At 44.0% G+C, this 26672-nt stretch overlaps 1 protein-coding gene across 3 annotated transcripts; it reads left to right on the forward strand.

Annotated features, from left to right (window-relative positions):
* Positions 1–26481, forward strand: LOC139162902 (zinc finger protein 107-like). Of its 3 annotated transcripts, XM_070743808.1 has the most exons (7): positions 1–38; positions 1148–1745; positions 2746–2860; positions 2957–3024; positions 9962–10091; positions 10736–12384; positions 24543–26481. In XM_070743808.1, exons 1-7 carry the CDS (start codon positions 28–30, stop codon positions 25524–25526), a joined length of 3555 nt encoding a protein of 1184 aa, XP_070599909.1. In that variant the 5' UTR covers positions 1–27; the 3' UTR covers positions 25527–26481. The 3 variants fall into 3 exon arrangements, with proteins under 3 accessions (XP_070599909.1, XP_070599907.1, XP_070599908.1); XM_070743806.1 differs by lacking the exons at positions 1–38; positions 1148–1745; positions 2746–2860; ... (1 more) ...; positions 9962–10091; positions 10736–12384 and adding exons at positions 14869–15924; positions 17037–17151; positions 19147–19214; positions 23109–23238 and having other exon boundaries at positions 24121–26481; XM_070743807.1 differs by lacking the exons at positions 1–38; positions 1148–1745; positions 2746–2860; ... (1 more) ...; positions 9962–10091; positions 10736–12384 and adding exons at positions 14912–15924; positions 17037–17151; positions 19147–19214; positions 23077–23238 and having other exon boundaries at positions 24121–26481.
* The last annotated feature ends 191 nt before the right edge of the window (positions 26482–26672 follow it).

The raw sequence follows: 26672 nt of genomic DNA on the forward strand, positions 1-26672 counted from the left end.
GCGGGAGAGTGGCGAGGAGAGTACCAGATGCGCCCCGGGTGAGAGCTTCTCCCGGGCAAAGGGAGGTGGAGGAGGGGAGAGATCCCGGACCTTCTCCCTTTTCGACCCCGGGTCCTATGCTCCCCAGTCGCCGTCAACATGTAGTATGGCAGGGAAGTGTCCGGGGAAAAGGCTGAGGGGGGAGTCGCCCATGCAAAAGCCCAGGAGGAGAGGAGAGAAGCCGGGCGAGGAGGTAGAATTCGCACCAGCCTCCCCGAGGGCCTGATCCTGCCTCTGCAGGGGAAGAGAAGCGGGGCGGCCTGTCCAGCTGCCTCCTTCCCAGCCCTGAGGAGAGTAACTCGGGGGGGGGGGGGGACTGGGCCTAGGAAGCCTAAAACTAAGACGCCTTTAACAAGATCTAAGTGTTGCCCACAAGATCATATGCTGCAACGTCCTGCCTGTCGGCGACTACTTCGGCTTCAACCACAACAACACAAGAGCACACAACAGATTTAAACTTAATATTAACCGCTCCAAACTTGACTGTAAAAAATAGGACTTCAGTAACCGAGTTGTCGAAGCGTGGAACTCATTGCCGGACTCCATAGTGTCATCCCCAAACACTTTACCCTTAGATTATCTACGGTTGACCTATCCAGATTCCTAAGAGGTCAGTAAGGGGCGAGTACAAGTGCACTAGAGTGCCTTCCATCCCCTGTCCTATTGCTCTCCTATATCTTCTATACCTTTCTTCTATGCCTATATCTCTTCTTCTATTCTTTCATTGATATGTTCTATTCCTATATCTTCTCTTCTATTCTTTCTTAGATATATTTTACTATGAGTATTTATTTATTTATTTATTTATTTATTTATTTATTTTGTCCAATACACAATGAGGGTTTTAGTGGGTATATATCTATATACACATAGAGTATATCCTCTATAACCTTCATTATGTATTTTACTATGTGTATACCCACTAAAACCCTAATCGTGTATTGGACAAAATCAATCAATCAATAAATAAATAAATAAAATAAACTCGGCCATGCGCTGGGATGACTGACCCACTTGGGGCTTTAGGCAGGTTGGGTGAAGGTTGTTCAATGGCTGAATTCCACTTTCTAATTCTTGGCGTTTATTTTTCTTCCCATCTCAAATGCAGAAACTCGAAGCCATTTGAAATTTTTGCAAGTCAAAATTTTCTTTGGGGCAAAAAAGAAAAGAGCAGAATACCTTGCAGTGATCAGTCCTGTGGCCCAAGAAATGGTCCTGTAAAGAAAAATCATCTGGAGATCCACAAGAATTCCTTGGACCCATTTGGAGTTGCTCTGCAGAAGAGAGAAACGATGGAGACACCACCTTTTGTAAAGGAGGGAAGCAGAAAAGGCCCTTCAGCTGTTCAGCCTGGGAAGGGTGGGAAGCTCTGGACAAGGATTGGGCAGAAGATCCTGGAGGAGGAAACCATCCTCTCTTCAGAAGTTCAGCCCTGGGACTTCATCCAATGCCAGGAGGCTGAGGGTCCCCGAGGATTTTGCAGCCACCTCCATGACTTTAGCAGGCGATGGCTGAGGTCAGAGAAGCACACCAAAGCCCAGATGCTAGACTTGATTGTTCTGGAGCAGTTCCTGGCTCTTCTGCCGCCAGAGATGGAGAGCTGGGTGCGGGAGTGTGGAGCAGAGACCAGCTCCCAAGCGGTGGCCCTGGTGGAAGGCTTCCTCCTGAGCCTTTCGGATGAGCAGAAGAAGCAGGACGAGTTTCAGGTGACACACTTTAATCTAGGGAGCTTAAAAGGGAATAGAGAATGCTTTGGATACTTCATCCTTCCCTGACATTCATCATAGGTGTCCCACCAATTCTTGTAGGAAATTGTTCCATTGTTTTCTCAGTCAACCTGACAGTCACTCACGCCCTCATCACCTGGAGGTTCGACTACTGTAATGCTCTCTACATGGGGCTACCTTTGAAAAGTGTTCGGAAACTTCAGATCGTGCAGAATGCAGCTGTGAGAGCAATCATGGGCTTCCCTAGGTATGCCCATGTTACACCAACACTCCGCAGTCTGCATTGGTTGCCAATCAGTTTCCAGTCACAATTCAAAGTGTTGCTTATGACCTATAAAGCCCTTCATGGCATCGGGCCAGAATATCTCCGGGACCGCCTTCGGCTGCACGAATCCCAGCGACCGATTAGGTCCCACAGAGTTGGCCTTCTCCGGGTCCCGTCAACTAAACAATGCCGTTTGGCGGAACCCAGGGGAAGAGCCTTCTCTGTGGCGGCCCCGACCCTCTGGAACCAGCTGCCCCCAGAGATTAGAACTGCCCCCACCCTCCTCGCCTTTCATAAACTCCTTAAAACCCACCTTTGCCATCAGGCATGGGGGAATTGAAACATCTCCCCCGGGCCTATACAGTTTATGTATGGTATGTTTGTGTGTATGTTTGCTTTTAATAATGGGGTTTCTTAGTGTTTCTCTTAAATTATTAGATTTGTTATATATTGTTTATTATTGCTGTGAGCCACCCCGAGTCTACGGAGAGGAGCGGCATAGAAATCAAAGCAAATCAAATCAAATCAATCAATAATTAAATAATTAATAAATAAACAAATAAATAAATAAATATTGGGGCCTCGACTTTCACGGGTGGACTCGGAACGCATCCCCCGCGAAAATCGAGGGAACGCTGTATTCCAAATATAAGAATCCACTTCATGTTAAGTGATTTACATTAATTCTGCTTTTTTCCTTCCTACTATTTTAAGTGCTGTGCTGTGGACATCAAAGATCCCGAAGGAAGAAAGAAACCATCAAATCCCCCTCAGGAACTATTTTTCAGGAGGATCTCTTGGGAAGAGCCAGGTCATGACAGTTCAGGAGGTAATTAAAAATCCTCTCTCTTACTTTTGTTCTTTCTTCGATAGAACACGTCCTATTTTATTAATTATGCATCCTGAAATTATTTATTCCTTACAGAGAAACAAAGAGTGGCGTTTTCTGGTTTTTATGACGGAGATCAAACAGTGGTTGAACCTCCAAATCAAGTAAGAAAGGGAAAATTTATTTGATTTGTATTCTCCCTTCAGGGAGTGAAATGGGTGTGTAGAATGCTCTCTCTTGTTTTAGAAACATAGAAGACTGACGGCAGAAAAAGACCTCATGGTCCATCTAGTCTGCCCTTATACTATTTCCTGTATTTTATCTTACAATGGATATATGTTTATCCCAGGCATGTTTAAATTCAGTTACTGTGGATTTACCAACCACGTCTGCTGGAAGTTTGTTCCAAGGATCTGCTACTCTTTCAGTGAAATAATATTTTCTCACGTTGCTTTTGATCTTTCCCCAACTAACTTCAGATTGTGCCCCCTTGTTCTTGTGTTCACTTTCCTATTAAAAACACTTCCCTCCTGGACCTTATCTAACCCTTTAACATATTTAAATGTTTCGATCATGTCCCCCCTTTTCCTTCTGTCCTCCAGACTATACAGATTGAGTTCATTAAGTCTTTCCTGATACGTTTTATGCTTAAGACCTTCCACCATTCTTGTAGCCCGTCTTTGGACCCGTTCAATTTTGTCAATATCTTTTTGTAGGTGAGGTCTCCAGAACTGAACACAGTCTTCCAAATGTGGTCTCACCAGCGCTCTATATAAGGGGATCACAATCTCCCTCTTCCTGCTTGTTATACCTCTAGCTATGCAGCCAAGCATCCTACTTGCTTTTCCTACTGCCTGACCACACTGCTCACCCATTTTGAGACTGTCAGAAGTTGTTTCCCCATTGTTTGAACATGGGCAGCAGAATAGTAGATTCAATTTGCTGTCGGCCAGCATAGCTTCCTCTGGTTATCTTGTTCTGCTAGGTATTCCTCCAACTTTGAGTTTGCAAGAGCAATTTTTCAAAAGTCCTTCAAGAATTAGAAATAAACATATCACAGTAACAGGAACTGCTAGGAACCCCCCCCCCCCATTCGTTTTGTAATCTATCGGAAGGTACAGATTAACAAAGTGGGAAGGGACCTCGTAGGCCATCTAGTCCAACTCCCCACCCAAGCAGACCATGTAGGATGCTTGGCTGCATAGCTAGAGGTATAACAAGCAGGAAGGAGGGAGATTGTGTTCCCACTATATAGAGCGCTGGTGAGACCACATTTGGAATACTGTGTTCAGTTCTGGAGACCTCACCTACAAAAAGATATGGATAAAATTGAACGGGTCCAAAGACGGGCTACAAGAATGGTGTAAGGTCGTAAGCATAAAACGTATCAGGAAAGACTTAATGAACTCAATCTGTAGAGTCTGGAGGACAGAAGGAAAAGGGGGGACATGATCGAAACATTTAAATATGTTAAAGGGTTAAATAATGTCCAGGAGGGAAGTGTTTTTAATAGGAAAGTGAACACAAGAACAAGGGGACACAATCTGAACTTAGTTGGGGGAAAGATGAAAAGCAACATGAGAAAATATTATTTCACTGAAAGAGTAGTAGATCCTTGGAACAAACTTCCAGCAGACATGGTAGATAAATCAACAATAACTGAATTTAAATATGGCTGGGATAAACATATATCCATCCTAAGATAAAACACAGAAAATAGTATAAGGGCAGACTAGATGGACCATGAGGTCTTTCTCTGTCGTCAGACTTCTATGTTTCTATGTTTCTTGAAAGCTTCTAGGGATGAAGCTCCCACAACTTCAGAAGGCAAGCTGTTCCATTGATAGATTGTTCTCACTGTCAGAAAATTTCTACTTAATCCAAAGGGACTGGCAGTGTGTTATCAAGGTACTTTGGGCTACGTAATAATTTTCGGCCAAATTACAGACCTGACGATCGGAGCTGACATGCGGCCCCTCTACCAGGAAGCCATCTGGAAGAGGAAAGGGTACATAGTAAAGTTGCCGATCACGTGACCTTCCCAAATCCCCCCCCCCCCCCCCCCGGTTTCCCAGGCTGTTTACAGTGGAATTTGGCAATTTGGTGGTTGGCTCTTATATTCCAAAAGGGAACTCATGACGCCTCCGCTAGTGGGTACCCCTTCCATAGCAGTTGGTATTGGAGACGTCCCATATGCTTCCAAGGGTCCAATATTTCCTCAACTTCATAGGGGATCCGGTGGCAGAGCTTAACAATGACATATGAATAGGATGTAGAAGGTTGCTATGTGTCAGAAAAATTCCCCAGACCAAGAGAATGGAAGCCAAAAGTCTTTAGTAACAACATGATATAAAACATAGAAACATATAGCAAACATAACATAAAGTAAAACAAATTTTCCGGCATGATCATACAGGGACCTGGAGAAGTCACAGGAAGAATACCCATGTACCTCTGAAGGTAAAATATGTCGTTTGGCGGGCCCCAGGGGAAGAGCCTTCTCTGTGGCGGCCCCGGCCCTCTGGAATCAACTCCCCCCAGAGATTAGAACGGCCCCCACCCTCCTTGTCTTTCGCAAACTACTCAAGACCCACCTTTGTCACCAGTCATAGTGGAGTTAAGATATTCCTTCAGCCTAGGCCATTACAAGTTATGCATGGTATGTTTGTGTGTATGTTTGGTTTTTACAATTAGGGTTTTTAGTTGTTTTATTAAATTGGATTGTTACATGTTGTTTTTACCATTGTTGTTAGCTGCCCCGAGTCTGCGGAGAGGGGCGGCATACAAATCCAATAAATAAAATAAATAAAGTACCCAAAACATAGAAACATCTTATCTTATATAGGGTTTTTTATGTCTTGTTTACACCCCTCCTTCCTGTCCATTATTTGTCCATATATGGGGTTCTCTTGCTTCCAATTTCATCGTACTTCCTCGGAACTCTCTAGATTAATCCATCAAGTTGTTGTTTTCCTTTATGGATGTTTCTTGGCCTGGAAAATAGGATTTGTTCATCTCTGATACAGGATGTAAACATGTTTTTCTCTTCTTTTGCATTTCCTGGCAAGGCCCGCGGTCCAAAGTTCAGAAGTTCAGTACTCTAATAAGAGTGTGTTTTGTATCTATCTAGAACTTATATGCCTACATTCTATAGATAATTCTTACACTATGAAAGACCAGGTGTGTCTTTCCTAGCAAAGGAGGGAGCTGTAACTGCACAGTTACTGGATTTATAACTTTAACTATTGGGAAAGGCCTGGTATACTTTGGCGCCAACTTATTGCACCATACCTTTAAATTGAGATACTTCATCGAGAGATAAACACAGCCTATATAAAATGGGCTTTGTGGCCTCCTCTTCTTATCTGCTTGACTTTTATACCTCTCTGGTGTCCAGCTGGTGCAGAAGTTGGCAATAAATTAATGGCTTGCCACACTATCTATAGAAGACCTGGTGTTTATGGGGAACTTGGGAGGGTGATTTTCATGCAGCCACAAAGCATTATTTCAAGTGGTTCAAGGCCATCCTATGCCCACCAACCTGGGTGGAAGTGGAAGGAGGAATTGCCACTAGTGTTCCCTGTAAGCTGCGCGCGTGCACACACGCGCGCCCCAAAATACCCCCCTGCACACCCTTTTCCACGGGCGCACGCTCCCCATCCCCCTGCCAGCCCGCGGGGGGGGGGGGGAGGCGCCGGCAGTAGAAGGAAAGGGAGCCATGGCCGCCCCTGCCTCCCCACAGTGCCTCCGGCCCCCTCGCACCCCTGGCTTCTCGGTGCTGCCCCCCGCCCACCCGAGCCATCCCCTCTCCTCCTCCGCCTCCTGCCTTGGGGCGCGACTTCTCCCGCGGCGGTGGCTGCGGCTTCTCATCCTCATCCACGCTCCCAGCCAGGGGGCTGCAAGAGAGGGTTTTCTCCGCGCACTTCAGGAATGCCCACCCCGCCCCTCTCGCAGCCCCCTCGCTGGGAGCACTTTCGTTCTGGACTTTCAGCAAGGGGGCTGCAGTAGAGGCAGGGCAGGCGTTCCCGAAGCGCTCAGAGAAAGCGCTCTCACAGCCCCCTCGCTGACAGAGAGAGAGAGGGAGAGGGAGAGGGAGAGAGAAAGTAAGTGAGAGAGAGAGAGAGATAGGGAGAGAGAGATAGCAAGAGAGAGAGATAGCAAGAGAGAGAAGAGAAAGAAAGCAAGAGAGATAGAAAGAAAGAGTGAGAGGGAAAGAAAGCAGTAGAGAGAGAGAAAGAAAAGAGAGAGAGAGCAAGAGGGGGAGAGAGATAGAAAGAGAGAGAAATCACTTGATTTAAAGCATATGGTAAAAAGCACTCAAATAATAACAGAGAAAAAAAAACCCAGCCGTGTGTGTGTGTGTGTGTGTGTGTGTGTGTGAACTCTTGAACCATTTTAAAATAGCCCTCTCCTGTTATTGGAAATGGTTCAAGAGTTCACACACACACACACACACACACACACACACACACACACACACACAAGGGGAGAGGAGACAGGGATGGAAAAAGAGAAGATAGTAATAATAGTAATTGATTTTGGTTTTGTTTTATTATTAATTTCTTTTAATAAAAAAGAAGGGAATTTTTTTATTTATTTACTTACTTACTTACTTACTTACTTACTCACTCACTCACTCACTCACTCACTCACTTACACTTCTATGCCGCCCAGTCCCAAAGGGACTGCCGCTCAGACACTATACTTTTCCACCCACACCGGAAAAAAATTAGAGGGAACATTGCTTGTCACGCTGGCAGAATCTGAGTGGGCCATGTGACAAGTTTGTGGGTGGGGACAAGGGATGTAAACTTTCAACTGGATGGGAAACTCAGATTCAGGTTTCTCGGTGTAGGTGCCAGGATGGCTTGGATAATAAATTGGAACTTCGAGGAGCACTTTGACTTGGATTCTGATATAGTTTGGATGCTACCTGGAACCTTGACACTCTAGTTTCTTCTAGATCTTTTTGGACAACAGGCTACAATTTTCCCAACTTGGCTACCCACTCCTGTAGTCCGTTACTCTCGGGTGTTGGCTGTGGACATTCTGGGATTGGTATGAATTCCATTCCTGTAGCAATGTGGAAGGAGATAGATTTGGTGCTGCTATGGGCCGTGTTATTATAAGCCACCTCCACAAATGGTAGCAAGTCTGCCCAGTCATATTGCTGGTGTTTAACATAGCACCAGATGTATTGTTCTGTTGTGGTCCACCAGTGCAGCTGGCAGTAGAATCAGACAACGAGGAGGCTGGGGAGGAACCCGGGCCAGGCATGGAGTCTGGAGGAGGCTCGGTGCCAGAGGCAAGGATTCACCCAGGACCATTGGGGAGGTTTGTTCCATCTCCAGAATCACCAGAGGCTGACATGAGCGAGAAAAAAGAACATGGCACCGGACCAGAATATCTCCGGGACCGCCTTCTGCCGCACGAATCTCAGTGACCAGTTAGGTCCCACAGAGTTGGCCTTCTCCGGGTCCCGTCGACTAAACAATGTCGTCTGGCGGGACCCAGGGGAAGAGCCTTCTCTGTGGTGGCCCCGACCCTCTGGAACCAATATCAGAGTTGCCCCCACCCTCCTTGCCTTTCGTAAGCTCCTCAAAACCCACCTCTGTCGTCAGGCATGGGGGAACTGAAATTTTCCCTTCCCCCTAGGCTTATAGAATTTATACATAGTATGTTTGTATGTATGGTTGGTTCTTTAAATTGGGGTTTTTTAGATTATTTTTAATATTAGATTTGTTTACATTGTCTTTTTATTGTTAGCCGCCCCGAGTCTGCGGAGAGGGGCGGCATACAAATCTGATTAATAATGATGATGATAATAATAATAATAATAATGGTCCTGTTCTCAATGCACGTATGCACAGCTGCCAGAAGGCAAGAACAGGTCCAGAAGAGAAGGACTACTCAGAGTAAGGCTTGGGGATAATTGCTCCCTCCCATAGGCTATATAGGTCAAGAATACGAAAGAGTTCAGTGCAGGAAGCAACTCTGTTCATTTCTACATCACATGTTTGCAACTCAAGGCTCAGTTTTCTTCCTGTTTGAATTTCTGCAAACTGTTCCTTGGCAGCTTGCCAAAGAAGAGCAAGTTTCGTAGGTGTTATCTGCCTTTCCCTGGAAGAATGTTAGTCGGACTTGTTTGATTTTGTTTGGACTTATGCTTGGACTGCTAATGACAATAAAATTAGCATATTAATTGATTAATTGACAATAATTAGCATAATAATTGGTTCTATCTCCCTCTTAATGGAGCCTATGATTCTGTTGGGTTTGGGGGTTTGTTTGTTTTTTGCTAACTAGCACACTGCTGGCTCATGTTTAAGTGATTGTCCACTAGGACTCCAAGATTTATTTATTTATTAGATTTGTATGCCGCCCCTCTCCGTAGACTCGGGGCGGCTAACAACAGTAGTAAAAAGCATATAACAAATCTAATGTTTAAAATAATTAAAAACCCTTATTTAAAACTAATCATGCACGCAAACATACCATACATGAATTGTATATGCCCGGGGGAGGTGTCTCAATTCCCCCATGCCTGACAGCAGAGGTGGATTTTAAGCAGTTTACGAAAGGCAAGGAGGGTGGGGGCAGTTCTAATCTCAGGGGGGGGCTGGTTCCAGAGGGTCGGGGCCGCCACAGAGAAGCTCTTCCCCTGGGACCCGCCAGACGACATTGTTTAGTTGACGGGACCCGGAGAAGGCCGACTCTGTGGGACCTAACCGGTTGCTGGGATTCGTGCGGCAGAAGGCAGTCCCGGAGATATTCTGGTCCGATGCCATGAAGGGCTTTATAGGTCATAACCAACACTTTGAATTGTGACCGGAAACTAATCAGCAACCAATGCAGACTGCGGAGTGTTGGTGTAACATGGGCATACCTGGGGAAGCCCATGACAGCCCATTTACATTTCTCTCCCTTGATTTTCATTTTGTTAAATGGAGCTCAATCTGTCGATCCTTCTATATCTTGAGCTGGATATTTGGTCTTGCCTCCTAATTTGATGAGCTCCTCTTCTATTCCCTTGTCTCAATCATTGATGAAGATGAACAGATCTTGCGAATCTTCCTGTTCTGTTCTTTTTTCTATGTTCAGGGGAGTCTTGTGTCCTTCGAGGAGGTGGCTGTGTCTTTCTCTGAGGAGGAATGGTCTCAGCTGGAGCCTGACCAGAAAGCGCTGCATTCGGAAGTCATGCTTGAAAACTATAGGAACGTGGTCTCCCTGGGTAAGAGTTTTCAAGTGCCCAATCAGAGAGTTCAGTAAAACAGATTATAATTAGTATTTTTTTTTTTAAAAAAGGACTAATCTGATATCGTCTCCTGGGAGGGAGAAGGAAAGTATCTGGCCTTCTCATACTCCAAGGAAGTAAAGAGTCAATGTCTCTTTGCTTGCATCCTTTCTGTGCCATTTCTTAATTATTATTTATTGTTGTTGTTGTTTTGTTTTGTTGTTGTTTGATTTATTTATTATTTATTTATTTGATTCGACTTCTATGCCGCCCAATCAGGGCAGCTATTATTGTTATTTTCACAAAAAACAGTAATACACAGTAAACAAGATTAATATGCTGGATTTCCTATCACAATATCACAGGTCGAACACTTCCCAAGCATATAGGACTGTGTGGTGTATTTTCATATGACATTTAGTTTCAAAGCAGGGAAAAATCAGCACACAAAAGTCAAAGTCAGTAAAGCAGTCATGAAACACAATGATCACATAATCCTCCACAATGACCAAACCCACAGGCTGCTATTTATAGCAGCCTCACTAATTACCACAGCCCCACCCAACCACAGGTGGCCTCATTTTCTTTTATAATAATCTCTCTAACCTTGTTATAATTTTCATTTCTCTTTTGCTTTGAAGGTAAAAATAGGCAGGAGAATCAAGATTCCTGTGAACCATTCCAAGTTATCAATGCTAAAGATGGAATGGAGAAGTTTGGAATTCAAATGGAATTTGAAAGCCATCGGAGAAACCAGTCAAATAATTGGAATCAGGAAAGCTCATCTTCCACTGATGCTCCGATGGAAGACATTCTTACCCAACAAAAGAAAATAAGGAAAAAATATGCTGGAAAAAGTGTGAAGCTAATGAAAGCTAAATTACAAGTAAAAGAACACTATTTAAGCCAAAACAAAGGAGAAGATGCTCTAAGAAGACACAATGGAAAAAATTACAATGGGACATTCTTTCTTTCTCTTGGAAATAACTTCCTCGCTTCTGAAAAAGTGATTGACACAAAAGAGAAGCCCTATAAATGCTTGGAATGTGGAAAATGTTTTAGAAGAAGTGGGTATCTTACTTCGCATGAAAGGATTCACACAGGGGAGAAGCCATACAAATGCAGAGAGTGTGGTAACTGGTTCAGAAGTTATAGTAATCTTATGTCCCATAAAAGAATCCACTCAGGAGAGAAACCATATAAATGCATGGAATGTGGAAATACTTTTGCTCATGGCAATGACCTAAGAGTACACGAAAGGCTCCACAGAGGAGAAAAGCCATATAAATGCATGGAGTGTGGGAAAACCTTTACTCAAAGAGCTCATCTTGTTTCCCATAAAAGAATCCACTCAGGAGAGAAACCATATAAATGCATGGAATGTGGACATACCTTTGCTCATAGCAGTGGACTCAGAAGACACAAAAAGATCCACACAGGAGAGAAACCGTATAAATGCCTGGAGTGTGGAAAGACATTTGCTCAAAGAGTTCATCTTATTTCTCACAAAATAAGCCACACAGGGGTGAAGCCGTATAAATGCATGGAGTGTGGAAAGATGTTTACTCATAGCAGTGGACTCAGAAGGCACAAAAAGATCCACACGGGAGAGAAACCATATAAATGCATGGAGTGTGGAAAGACGTTTACTCAGAGCAGTGTGCTCGCTAACCACATAAAGATCCATACAGGCGAGAAGCCATTTAAATGCATGGAGTGTGGAAAGACCTTTGCTCGTAGCAGTGGACTCACTATACACAGAAACACCCACACCGGGGAGAAGCCATTTAAGTGCATGCAGTGTGGAAAGACCTTTGCTCGTAGCAGTGGACTCACTATCCACAAAAAGATCCACACAGGGGAAAAGCCATTTAAATGCATGCAGTGTGGAAAGACCTTTGCTCAAAGAGGTAATCTTATTTCCCATAACATGATCCACACAGGGGAGAAGCCGTATAAATGTATGCAGTGTGGAAAGACCTTTGCACGTAGCAGTGGACTCACTATCCACAGAAAGGTCCACACAGGGGAGAAGCCATTTAAATGCATGCAGTGTGGAAAGACCTTTACTCGTAGCAGTGGACTCACTTCCCACAAAAACATCCACACGGGGGAGAAGCCATTTAAATGCATGGAGTGCGGAAAGACCTTTGCTCAAAGAGGTAATCTTATTTCCCATAAGATGATCCACACGGGGGAGAAGCCGTTCAAATGCATGGAATGTGGAAAGACCTTTGCTCAGAATGGTAATCTTACTTCTCATAAATGGATCCACACTCGAGAAAAAACTGTATGGCAATAGCCTTATATACCACTTAGACTTATATACCACTCCGCAATGATTTATAACACACTCTGAGCAGTTTTCAATGTCAGCATACGGTCGCCAGCAATCTGGGTCCTCATTTTACCAACCTCAATAAAATGAAAGCCTGAATCAACAATGAGCCAGTCAGGATCAAACTCCTAGCGGTGTCAATTAGCCTGTAGTACTGCATTGTAATCACTGCCCCATTATGTCTGTAGTAAAAAAAAAGTATGCATATTGTGCCTTTCTGATCCAGATGAGACAAGGTTGAATCCAACAAAATGAAATTTAAAGCGGGAAAAAGTAAGAATTCTTCATTTGTTTATGGTGAGGCTGTTGTAAGCCAAGCCACAGTCCCTACCATCTCAATCCCTGCCGTCAAACCTTGTCCTCCAACTCTGCTGCATGCTATGCCAGGAAAGATGCTAAGCTAGGAGTTGAGAACATCCCTCACATGAGAAGGAAGGGGAAGGAGGGAAAGGAGACCTCTTTTGCAGTTGTCAAAACCCGCTGAGATTTGTCCCAACTCTCCCATCTCTTGAATCTGGTCTCCATCCTCAGTGGGAGATAGAGGGGTGGGGAGAGAAGCTGTGCAGCGAGGGGCAAGTGGCTTTCCTGGTGAGACCACATTTGGAATAACACTGTGTTCAGTTCTGGAGACCTCACCTACAAAAAGATATTGACAAAAATTGAACGGGTTCAAAGACGGGCTACAAGAATGGTGGAAGGTCTTAAGCATAAAACGTATCAGGAAAGACTTAATGAACTCAATCTGTATAGTCTGGAGGACAGAAGGAAAAGGGGGGACATGATCGAAACATTTAAATATGTTAAAGGGTTAAATAAGGTCCAGGAGGGAAGTGTTTTTAATAGGAAAGTGAACACAAGAACAAGGGGACACAATCTGAAGTTAGTTGGGGGAAAGATCAAAAGCAACATGAGAAAATATTATTTTACTGAAAGAGTAGTAGATCCTTGGAACAAACTTCCAGCAGACGTGGTTGGAAATCCACAGTAACTGAATTTAAACATGCCTGGGATAAACATATATCCATTCTAAGATAAAATACAGAAAATAGTATAAGGGCAGACTAGATGGACCATGAGGTCTTTTTCTGCCATCAGTCTTCTATGTTTCTATGGACTCTGATTTAGTTCGGGCACCTGTATGTATTGAATTAAAGAAATAAAAGACAAATCAATTTTGAAAACAATAATTTCCCTCATGGTGTCTTTCCTGCCTGTGTCCCATCTTCCTTCTATTCAGGCCAGAGTTTGCAAAACAATTGCAAGACAGAAGCTGGGTTTCCAAGACGTTTCATTGTCCGCCTTCTGACAGCCGGTCCCTTTCTGACAGGATCTGGCCCATTTTGAGGCATCCTCCAATCTCCGATGAGCTTTTAGGACAGCTGTTCTTGAGGGAAGGCAAGTTCAAATCCTCCAGAGATTTTTCTCCATCTCCGCAGATGATTCGGCACAAGAGGGAGAAATTGCTGCCTCTGAATGCGCCTAGACAGGGAGCCATCGAGAGGGACCTTCTTCCTTAACCCCCATGCTCATCATTACTGGACTCCATAGTGTCATCCCCAAACCCCCAACACTTTACCCTTAGATTATCTACGGTTGACCTCTCCAGATTCCTAAGAGGTCAGGGGCGAGTACAAGTGCACTAGAGTGCCTTCCGTCCCCTGTCCTGTTGCTCTCCTATATCTCCTATACCTTTCTTCTATTCCTATTTCTCTTCTATTCTTTCATTGATGTTTTATTCCTATATCTTCTATTCTTTCTTAGATATATTTTACTATGAGTATCTCCTCTATAACCTTTATCATGTATTTTACTATGTGTATATAGATATACTGTATACCCACTAAAACCCTCATTGTGTATTGGACAAAATAAATAAATAAAATAAATATGTTCTATTACTATACCTTCTTTTCTCTTATTTCTTAGATATATTTTACTATGAGTATCTCCTCTATAACCTTCATCATGTATTTTACTATGTGTATATAGATCTATACCCACTAAAATCCTCATTGTGTATTGGACTAACTAACTAAATAAAATAAATAAATAAAATAAATATCTTCTCTTCTATACCTATATCTTTTTCTGCTATTCCTCTCAGTTATATTTCACTCCTTTATTTTCTCCTCTATCCCCCCTTTAATACATTGTACCTGATTATATCCTCTATAACCCTCATTGTGTATTGGACAAAACAAATAAATAAAATAAAATAACTACAGTATGCTCCTCTTTCCCGCGCTCTGCAGGTAATCCTGTCAACTGAGGTAAAATCCAACGGGTCATTTTCTGTCAAGACAAGGGAACTCCCAGCGCTTCCCATTGGTCCACAGTCACGGCTGGCTTTATAGGGGGGGGAGGGAAGGAAGTGACATCACAAACGCTTGCCGCTCTAGGGCGCTGGACTCGCTCTCCTTAACTCCTGGGGCTCCTAAGTAGGTGGGGGGGAGAGATCCAGACGTTTCCCGGGTGACGTGAGGGGGGGGGGGGGCTCTTCCCGTGCAAAGGGAGGCGGAGGAGGGAGAGACCCGCTTCCGGTCCTCCATGGCTTCCATGTTCCCCAGCCGCCCTCTCCATGGAAACCACAGGCGAGGCTGGGGCGAGGGAAGTGGAGCTCCGGATCACTCGCTTTGTCACCCGGAAGAACCGGAGATTCCCAGGAAGGCGGCGGGGATCTGAGGGGCCCTTCCCGCCCCGTGATTAGAATTGGCCTTGCAGATCCTGGCGCAGAGAGAGGAGAAGCTGGGCAGGGCGGTATTCGCGCCAGGGCCTGAACGAGATCCCTGCTGATGCATTTAAGCCCAGGGCAGATTGTGTGATTGTTGTTCAGTGGCCAGATCCTCCCATTTCTAGTTGTTGAATCTCTCCTCCCCACCATTTCAGGTACACAAACTGGAAGCCACTTGTAACCTCTTCCCCTACAGCCAAAATTATCTCTTTGGGCAAAGAGGTCAGAATAACGTGCTGTGCTCAGTCCTGCGGCAACAGAAATGTCCCCGTGAAGGAAAAGGTGTTTGGAGATCAGTAAGATTCGTTGGATTCCCTGGCGTTGCTTTATGACACAGAAAAAGGATGGAGACACAACCTTTATCACGTGGTGAGAGAAACGGTGCTTCTGCCATCCAGCCTGGGAGGTGTCCGCAATTGTGGACAAGAATTGAGCAGAAGATCCTGGAGGAGGAACCCAACATCCCTTCAAATGTTCAACCCTTGCACTTCAGGAGCATCCGATATCAGCAGGCGGAGGGTCCCCGAGGGCTTTGCAGCCGACTCCATGACTTTTGTAGGCGATGGCTGAAACCAGAAAGGCACACCAAAGCCCAAATGCTGGATCTCGTTGTTCTGGAGCAATTCCTGGCCCTTTTGCCCCTCCGGATGGAGAGCTGGGTACGGGAGTGTGGAGCAGAGACCAGCTCCCAAGCAGTGGCCCTGGTGGAAGGCTTCCTCCTGAGCCAGGCAGAAGAGCGGAGGGAGCAGGTCAAGTTGCAGGTAGGAGGTCTTCTCCTGTGAGCTCAAGCTTTGACAGGAATGAAGAGTTTGAATTTTTCATCCCTCCCTCCAGCTCTGGTGTTTAAAATATGTGGAATTGTTTCATTAGATTATTATTATTATTATTATTATTATTATTATTATTATTATTATTATTATTATTATTTATTGGATTTGTATGCTGCCCCTCTCCGGAGACTCGGGGCGGCTAACAACAATAATAAAACAGTATACAAAATAATCCAATAATAAAAACGATTAAAAAACCATTAATATAAAAATCAAACATACATACAGACATACCATGCATAAAATTGTAAAGGCCTAGGGGGAAAGTTTCAAGTTTAATCAGATTTGTATGCCGCCCCTCTCCGCAGACTCGGGGCGGCTCACAGCAATAGCAATACAATGTAAGACAAATCCAATATTTAAATTACTTTAAAAAAAACACCACAATTTAAAACCAATCATACACACTAGCGTACCATGCATAAATTTTTATAAGCCTAGGGGGAAGGAACATGTCAATTCCCACATGCCTGACGACAGAAGTGGGTTTTAAGGAGCTTACGAAAGGCTAGGAGGGTGGGGGCAACTCTGATATCTGGGGGGAGTTGGTTCCAAAGGGTCGGGGCCGCCACAGAGAAGGCTCTTCTCCTGGGTCCCGCCAAACAACATTGTTTAGTTGACGGGACCCGGAGAAGGCCAACTCTATGGGACCTAACTGGTCGCTGGGATTCGTGCGGCAGAAGGCGGTCCCGGAGATATTCTGGTCCAGTGCCATGAAGGGCTTTATAGGCCATAACCAAAGAGGATCTCAATTCCCCCATGCCTGATGGCAGAGGTGGGTTTTAAGTAGCTTACGAAAGGCAAGGAGGGTGGGGGCAATTCTAATCTCTGGGGGGAGTTGGTTCCAGAGGGCCGGGGCCGCCACAGAGAAGGATAGGATATTATCCCATTGTCCATTCTAGAAGATAGATTTGGGACAGCTCACCCTTTCTTACTCAACCTCATTGATGTACACTGGAAGTTGTGTTTAGACAGAGAACAAGAATCCAGTTCCTGTTGTGTGATGTCCATTAATTCTTTTTTTAACTTCCTCCTATGTTAAGCCATTTTCTGTGGAGACCAGAGACCATGGGGGAAGGAAGAATCCATCAAATCCTCCTCAGGAGCTGTTTTTTAGGAGGATTCCTGAGGATGATACAAGTCAGAACATCTCAGAAGGTAATTGAAGGTCTTCCCTTTTACAGATAGATCCCTGTTGTCTCATCTTTTTTATATATTCTATTGCTCAGAATCAGAATAGAGCTTGAAGGGTCTTTAGAGTTCTTCTAGTTCTGTTAAAGCAGGAGACAAGTCACTGTCCAGTCTCTTCTTAAAAACCTCCAATGAATGCAAGCTGTTCCACTGGTAAATTCTCCTCACTGTTAGGAAGTTTCTTTTCAATTGATTCTCTTCTTGATTAGTTTCCATCCATTGTTTCTTGTCCTGCTTTGGAAAATAAACAGACTCTCTCCCCTTTGTGGAAGCCTCTCAAATATTGTAATACTGCTTATCGTATCCCCCCTAGTCCTTCTTTTCTCTAGACTTGCCAAATCCAAATCCTGCAATGGTTTTTCATATGTTTTAGTCTCCAGGCCTTTCTTTCTTTCTTTCTTTCTTTCTTTCTTTCTTTCTTTCTTTCTTTCTTTCTTTCTTTCTTTCTTTCTTTCATTTATTTTTATTTTTAATTTATTTATTTATTTTATTTATTTTCATTCATTCATTCAATTTTATTTATTTTTATTTATTTATTCGTTCATTCATTCATTCATTCATTTATTGGATTTGTATGCCGCCCCTCTCCATAGACTCGGGGCGGCTAACAACAGTAATAAAAAACAGCATGTAAATCCAATGCTAAAACAACTAAAAAACCCTTATTGTAAAACCAAACATACATACAAACAAACATACCATGCATAAATTGTAAAGGCCTAGGGGGAAAGAATATCTCAGTTCGCCCATGCCTGACGGCAGAGGTGGGTTTTAAGGAGCTTACGAAAGGCGAGGAGGTTGGGGGCAATTCTAATCTCCAGGGGGAGTTGGTTCCAGAGGGCCGGGGCTGCCACAGAGAAGGCTCCTCCCCTGGGCCCCGCCAAGCGACATTGTTTTGTTGACGGGACCCGGAGAAGATCCACTCTGTGGGACCTAACCGGTCGCTGGTATTCGTGCGGCAGAAGGCGGTCTCGTAGATACTCTGGTCCGGTGCCATGAAGGGCTTTATAGGTGATGACCAACACTTTGAATTGTGACCGGAAACTGATCGGCAACCAATGCAGACTGTGGAGTGTTGGTGTTACCTGGGCATTTTTGGGAAAGCCCATGACTGCTCTCGCAGCTGCATTCTGCACAATCTGAAGTTTCCAAACACTTTTCAAAGGTAGCCCCATGTAGAGAGCATTACAGTAGTCGAGCCTCGAGGTGATGAGGGCATGAGTGACTGTGAGCAATGACTCCCGGTCCAAATAGGGCCGCAACTGGCGCACCAGGTGAATCTGGGCGAACGCCCCCCTCGCCACAGCTGAAAGATGTTTCTCTAATGTGAGCTGTGGATCGAGGAGGACGCCCAAGTTGCGGACCCTCTCTGAGGGGGTCAGTAATTCCCCACCACCAGGGTGATGGACGGACAGATGGAATTGCCCTTGGGAGGCAAAACCCACAGCCACTCCGTCTTATCAGGGTTGAGTTAATCATCTTTATTGCTCTCCTTTGCACTTTATCCAAGGTCTCAACATCATTTTTGTAATGTAGTGATTTTATAAAGTGGTACTAATATTTTTATTCTATGCCTGTTTTTATACAACCAAGGATTGATTGTATTAGCATTTTTGGCTGCTATCGCTTACGGCTAACTCATGTTTATGTGGTAATCCACCAAGACTCCCAAGGTCCCTCTCACAGTTTTTGAGCCAGATTTCACCTAATCTGTATTTATACCTTTGGCTTAATTAAATTTCATTATGTTGGCTAGGGCCTATTGTTCGACTCTGTTAAGACATTTTTGATCCTGAGTTATCTTCTGGAGTTTTTGGCTATTCCTGCCAGCTTAGTTTCATGTGCAAATTTGATGAGTTCCCCTTTTATTCCCTCATCTTAGTCATTTAAGTTCCCTTTATTATTTATTTCAAATAATTTTAAAATGTTAAAATAATTCTTAAAATTCTGTGTCCCTTACAGAGAGGAGTCGAATTAAGTTTGCTTCTCCTAATTGTGGATCTAAAACTATGGTTGAACCACCAAATCAAGTAAGTTGGGGAATTAATTTATTAGACATATTTCTTTTAAGCTGATGTACACGCAGTCTCCTTTTGTCTGGACTAGATTATTGTATTTGTGAGCAAAAACAAGATTTATTTGTGACTCTTCTAACAGGAAATCGTATTTTAAGACCGCTACTTAACTCCCCTTGTGCTAATTATTTTGCCTAATTTTCAAGAATTAATTCTTCCTCAAACCCTTCAAGAGAACCATTTATTTTCATAATTCTTTCCTTTGGAATTGGTTAAGAGAAATGCAAACATAAATATCCATCATCTTTTTTAAAAGCCTTGTTTCTAACCGGTCAAGAAAAATATGCCAATCAAATTAAAACATAAGGCAAACTATTATAATTGAATGAAAGTAGCCAGATAGAAAAGTCTTTTAAGTAAAAAAAATTGTCCTGAAATAGCACATTATCAAGGCCCTCGTGGCTTGCAAAGTTATTTTATAACCACTTGCTAATTGGATTTGAAGGCCTGTAGCTTTTCAAAAGATGAGAAATGTCCAACCCAGAAAATTTTACCCTGTTCTCTCCTGTTCAGTCAATTGCAGCAATGAGGAAGAAGAGGTTTCTCCTCTTCTTGATGCAAGAGCCTGCAGAGCTGCCAAGAGACAGGAATGGTTACTCCAGAGGAGGTCTCCTCAGAAGTAAGACTGGGAACTAATTGGCCACGCCCCAGTCTACTTAAGGACATTAGAGGCAGCTAACAAGCTGCAGAGAACAACGTTTGTGAAAATCCATCTGATCCTAGTTTACTCCGTGACTTCTGTTTTCTTTTCTCTGCTTCTGTTTTAATTATCAAGAACTGACTCTAGGCTCTAGACCAGTGGTTCTCAACCTGGGGGTTGGGACCCCTTTGGGGGTCGAATGACCGTTTAACTGGGGTCGCCTAAGACTACATGGGAAAGGACAAATTTCCCATGGTGTTAGGAACTAAAGCTTCTATTCTGGCACCTTGGAACATATTTTTACAGTCCAACCAATCAGGCGTTTACAGTAGGGGTGTCCCTCTGACCTTCCTGCCAATCAGCTTCGAGCTCTGTTGGGAGAATTGGCGCTAGGCTTATGGTTGGGGGGTCACCACAACATGAGGAATTGTATTAAGGGGTCGCGGCATTAGAAAGGTTGAGAACCACTGCTCTAGACCTATTTGGTGTTCTTGGCTTTGAGACTCTTTGAAATGATACCAGCTTCTTCTGTCGAGCTCTCTGGTACAAATTTCAGACACACACACGTTTGAAAATTCAAAACAATGTTCTTTATAATGAAAATTCACTTAAACCAAGCCCTCTTTTGGTATAGCAAAGAGCACTTGTCTCCAAACAAACTGGTAATTGGTACAAGTCCCTTATCAGTTCTGTGATACTTAGCTTGCAGCTGTGAGGCAATTCACAGTCCTTCTTCTTTCACAAAGTGAAACACACTTTGCTCTGGTTTAGTTTCAAAGCGGGGGGGAAAATCAGCACACAAAAGGTCAAAGTCAGCAAAGCAGGCACAAAACACAATGATCAGATAATCCTCCTCAATGGCCAAACCCTCAGGCTGCTATTTATAGCAGCCTCACTAATTACCACAGCCCCACCCAACCACAGGTGGCCTCATTTTCTTTGATAATAATCTCTCAGTTGTTGTTGCCTATGCATCGCTCTCCGCATGCGTGGCTGTATCATTAACTCTTGTTCTGAATCCAAGGAGGAGCTAGATAATTGATCTCCTCTGAGCTGTCTGCCCCACTCTCCTCCTCCCTGTCACTCATGTCTTCTTGGTCAGAGGAGCCTTCATCAGCAGATTCCACCGGGGGCAAAACAGGCCTGCAGCATGTGGATGTCTCCTCCACATCCACAGTCCTTGGGGCAGGAGCAGGTCCAGAGCTAACCACAACACCAGCTATTAATTAGTAGTTGGTATCAGCTATTAATTAGTAGCTGGTTGCTTGCCAAAAAATACTGCTTGTAGATTGGTGTGTGCATATTCACTGCTAAAACGTTTTATTAATGGTGTTGTTGAAGTAAATAACTACATACAAACTGGGTGTTGTGTTACATTCTTGGTGGGGACAGAACACAGAGATAGATAATTCAATCCAAAAAGATTGAAGTTTGTATGTTTTGCTGAATGATATTTAGAATACAGTGTTCCCTCGATTTTCGTGGGTCCGAACTTCGTAAAAAGTCTATACAGTGATCCCCCACTCGTTGCGAGGGTTCCGTTCCAGGACCCCCCGCAACGAGCGGGTTTTCGCGAAGTAGCGCTGCGGAAGTAAAAACACCATCTGCGCATGTGCAGATGGTGTTTTTACTCCCGCAGCGCTAGCGAGGAGCCGAAGATTGGGGGCGGCGCGGCTGTTTTAAAATGTCGCCGCCGGCATGGGGGGCTTCCTAGCAGCCCCCCAAACCCGGGTTGGGGGTCCGGGGGGTGCTGGCAAGACCCCCATGCCGGCGGCGACATTTTAAAACAGCCGCGCCTCCCCCAATCTTCGGCTCCTCGCTAGCGGGCAGGCAGGCGGCGGACAAGTCGTTCGCTGGCGCTGGCTGTCGCCGCTTTCGAGCTGAGTCCTGGAGCGAATTCGCTTCAGGACTCAGCTCAAAAGCGCCGACAGCCAGCGCCAGCGAACGGCTTCTCCGCGCTGGCTGTCGCCGCTTTCGAGCTGAGTCCTGGAGCGAATTCGCTTCAGGACTCAGCTCAAAAGCGCCGAGAGCCAGCGCCAGCGAACGGCTTCTCCGCGCTGGCTGTCGCCGCTTTCGAGCTGAGTCCTGGAGCGAATTCGCTTCAGGACTCAGCTCAAAAGCACCGACAGCCAGCGCCAGCGAACGGCTTCTCCGCGCTGGCTCTCGCCGCTTTCGAGCTGAGTCCTGGAGCGAATTCGCTTCAGGACTCAGCTCAAAAGTGCCGACAGCCAGCGCCAGCGAACGGCTTCTCCGCGCTGGCTCTCGCCGCTTTTGAGCTGAGTCCTGGAGCGAATTCGCTTCAGGACTCAGCTCAAAAGCGCCGACAGCCAGCGCCAGCGAACGGCTTCTCCGCGCTGGCTGTCGCCGCTTTCGAGCTGAGTCCTGGAGCGAATTCGCTTCAGGACTCAGCTCGAAAGCGGCGAGAATGAACGGCGTGTGCGGGCGAAGGGCGGGCGGCAGCGAGGAGTTTGCGTGGGCGGTGGGGAAACTTCTTGCTGATGCCCGCTGCTCGCCCTCCCGCCAGCAAGAGGGGGAAGACCCAGGGAAGCCGCCCAGCAGCTGATCTGCCGGGCGCCATCTACGCATGCGTGCCCATAGAAAAAAAGGGCACACATGCGCAGATGGTGTTTTGACTTCCCGGTTGAAAAATCGCAAATTACCCTGTTCGCAATGGTCGGGGACGCAATAACCGGGGTATTACTGTACCACAGTTTTTCAAAAATATGAATTAAAAAATACTTCACGGGTTTTTTCCCTATACCATGTTTTTTCCCACCCGATGACATCATATGTCATCGCCAAACTTTCGTCTGCCTTTAATAAATATTTTTTTAAATAAACTTTAATAAATAAACAGGGTGAGTAATAATCTAAATGGTTGCTAATGAAATGGGAAATTGCAATTTAGGGGTTTAAAGTGTTAAGGGAATATTTGTGATACTGTTCATAGCCAAAAATAGTGTATTTACTTCCGCATCTCTACTTCGCGGAAATTCAACTTTCGCGGGCGGTCTTGGAACGCATCCCACGTGAAAATTGAGGGAACACTGTACTACAGAATCATGTGGATGGCTCGTTCAGAAATGTGAAAAATAAATAAATGCTGATAATAAAATCTTGGTTATCTTTGCTTTGGCCATTTCTAAATAATAACATAGGTCTTCCAAATCTTCCTAGGTCTATTTTGTTCTTTTTTCCCCCTTGTTCAGGAGGGTCCGGTGTCCTTTGAAGAGGTAGCTGTGTATTTTTCTGAGGAGGAGTGGTCTCAACTGGACATTCACCAAAAAGAGCTGCATTGGGAAGTAATGCTGGAAAATCATAGGAATGTGATCTCTCTGGGTAAGCATTATTTATTTATTTATATTTATTTATTTATTTATATTTATGTATTTATATTTATTATTTATTTATTTATTTATTTATTTAGATTGATTGATTGATTTATTGGATTTGTATGCCGCCCCTCTCCGCAGACTCGGGGCGGCTAACAACAGTGATAAAAAACAGCATGTAACAATCCAACACTAAACAACTAAAAAACCCTTATTATAAAACCAAACATACATACAAACATACCAAGCGTAAATTATTATTATTATTATTGTTGTTGTTGTTATTGTTATTATTGTTATTATTGTTATTTATTAGATTTGTATGCCGCCCCTCTCCGAAGGCCTAGGGGGAAAGAATATCTCAGTTCCCCCATGCCTGACGGCAGAGGTGGATTTTAGGAAGCTTACGAAAGGCAAGGAGGGTGGGGGCAATTCTAATCTCTGGGGGGAGTTGGTTCCAAAGGGCCGGGGCCGCCACAGAAAAGGCTCTTCCCCTGGGTCCCGCCAAATGACATTGCTTAGTCGACGGGACCCGGAGAAGGCCAACTCTGTGCGACCTAAGTGGTCGCTGGGATTCGTGCAGCAGAAGGCGGTCCCTGAGATAATCTGGTCCGATGCCATGAAGGGCTTTATAGGTCATAACCAACACTTTGAATTGTGATATACTCCCCAATCAGTGTTTAGGAATACATTCTTTAATTAGATAATATCAGCTATTTTATTTTAAAAATCCCCATCCAGATGTCACGTCCTAGGTGGGAGAAGGGGGAAAAAAGTATCTGCCCTTCTCCTGACGATGTAAAGAAGGAAATTAATGTGGCTTTGATATTTTTGATTTCTCCCCCCCCCCCCAGCTTGATATCACTTTCATTTCTCTTTTCCATTGAAGGTAATAATGGGCTGGATAATAATGATTCAAGAGAGCCATTCCAAGTGATCAATCCTAGAAATGGAACAGAGAAACCTGCAATTAAAATGGAACTTGAAAATCAGGAGACAATCCAGTCAAGAGATTGGAAACAAGAAAGCTCATCTTCCACTGACGCCCCAATGCAAGGTTTTCTTGCCCCACAAGAAGAAATAGAGAAAAAATATATTGGGAATAGTGTAAAACCTTTGATTCAAATGGAACTTGAAAATCATGAGATAAACCAGTCAGATAATTGGAAAGAAGAAAGTTTGTCTTCCATTGAGGCTCAGAAGCAAGGCTTTTTTGCTCGAAAAGGAGAAATGCAGAAAAAATATATTGGGAATCGTGCAAAACTGAGCCAAGTCAAATTGGGTTTAAATGAATACCATCCAAACGAAGAGTACATGTGCAGAGACGGTTGGAAACATTGCAATTCATCTTTCACCGCTTCTTCTTCTGGAAACGTGTCCCTTACATCTCATAAAATGATCCAGACGGAAGAGAAGCCTTATAAATGTTTGGAGTGCGGGAAGAGCTTCAGGAGAAGCAGTCAAGTTACTTCCCATAAATGGATCCACACAGGGAAGAAGCCATATACGTGCACCGAGTGTGGAAAGACCTTTACCCAGAAGGGGAACCTTAATTCGCATAAGAGGATCCATACAGGGGAGAAGCCGTATAAATGCACAGACTGCGGAAAGGGCTTCTGCGAAAATGCATCACTTATAAAACATAAAAGAATCCACACGGGGGAGAGGCCCTATATGTGCAAAGAGTGTGGAAAGACCTTTACTCACAGCAATCAGCTTACTTGCCATAAAAGGATCCACACAGGGGAGAGGCCGTATAAATGCGAGCAGTGTGGAAAGGGCTTTACTAACAGCAGCCACCTCACTTCCCATAAAAGGATCCACACGGGAGAGAGGCCGTATAAATGCCAAGAATGCGGAAAGAGCTTTTGTGAAAACGGGCCTCTTACTGTACATAAAAGGATCCACACAGGGGAGAAACCGTATAAATGCACGGAATGCGGAAAGAGTTTTGGTGAAAATTCGTCCCTTATGAAACATAAGAGGATCCATACAGGGGAAAAGCCCTATAAATGTAGAGAATGCGGAAAGACCTTTACTCATAGCAGTCAACTTAGTTCCCATAACTGGATCCACACAGGGGAGAAGCCGTATAAATGTGTGGAATGTGGGAAGGGCTTTACTAATAGCAGTCATCTTAATTCACATAAAAGAATCCACACAGGGGAAAAGCCATACAAATGCTTGGAGTGTGGAAAGAGTTTTACTCATAATGGTTCCCTTATATCTCATAAAAGAATTCATACAGAAGAGAAAGCATATAAAACAGGAACTTGGAACGAGCTTCAGGAGTAATGAGTTACTTTTGCCGTAAACAGATGAATTTGGGAACGATACATGAAAATCATAGACTTTGTTAGTTAAATCTATGTCTTTCATTTTTTGTGATTTAGGAAAGGAGTCAGACCCTTATATTTGGCAGCTCCAGAGAGATGAAATTACCAGTTAAAACAAAAACTACAAGCATTTGCTTATAAACAGCAGCTTTTTGAAGATACAGTGTTCCCTCGATTTTTGCAGGGGATGCGTTCTGAGACCGCCCGCAAAAGTCTAATTTCCGTGAAGTAGAAATGCTTAAGTAAATACACTATTTTTGGCTATGAACAGTATCCCAAGCCTTCCTTTAACACTTTAAATCCCTAAATTACAATTTCCCATTCTCATAGCAACCATTTAGATTATTACTCACCATGTTTATTTATTAAAGTTTATTTAAAAAAATGTTTTTTAAAGGCAGACCAAAGTTTGGCAATGACATATGACGTCATCGGGCGGGAAAAACCATGGTATAGGGGGAAAATCCGCAAAGTATTTTTTAATTAATATTTTTGAAAAACCGTGGTATAGACGGTTCCGCGAAGTTCGAACCCGCGAAAATCGAGGGAACACTGTACTCTAATTTGAAAATGGCCAATGCTACTATATCTTAATAATGAATTTTCTGAAGTGTATTTTCATTAGTTTTAATTGATTTAGATTCTGAGAGAACCGGGGTGGCGCAGCAGGTAGAGTGCTGTACTGCAGGCCACTGAAGCTGACTGTAGATCTGAAGGTCAGCGGTTCAAATCTCATCACCGGCTCAAGGTTGACTCAGCGTTCCATCCTTCCGAGGTGGGTAAAATGAGGACCCGAATTGTGGGGGCAATATGCTGGCTCTATTAAAAAGTGCTATTGCTAACATGTTGTAAGCCGCCCTGAGTCTAAAGAGAAGGGCGGCATAAAAATCGAATAAATAAATAAAACAAATAAATGTGGGCAGATATTTAACAGTTGCTGTTTCTCCAGGGAGGAGTTGTATCTCTTCAAGACAAACATGTCCATTTTTCTTTCTACTGTAGCACAGATGGAGGTAGAAAATAATTCACAGTCATTCCCCATAATTAATTTTTTCCCTTTTCTTACCTAGTCTTACTATTGTTCCCCCCCCCCTTTCTTGTTTCT

The sequence above is a fragment of the Erythrolamprus reginae genome, chromosome 2 (genome assembly GCF_031021105.1).
Source record: "Erythrolamprus reginae isolate rEryReg1 chromosome 2, rEryReg1.hap1, whole genome shotgun sequence".
NCBI classification, from domain to species: domain Eukaryota; kingdom Metazoa; phylum Chordata; class Lepidosauria; order Squamata; family Dipsadidae; genus Erythrolamprus; species Erythrolamprus reginae.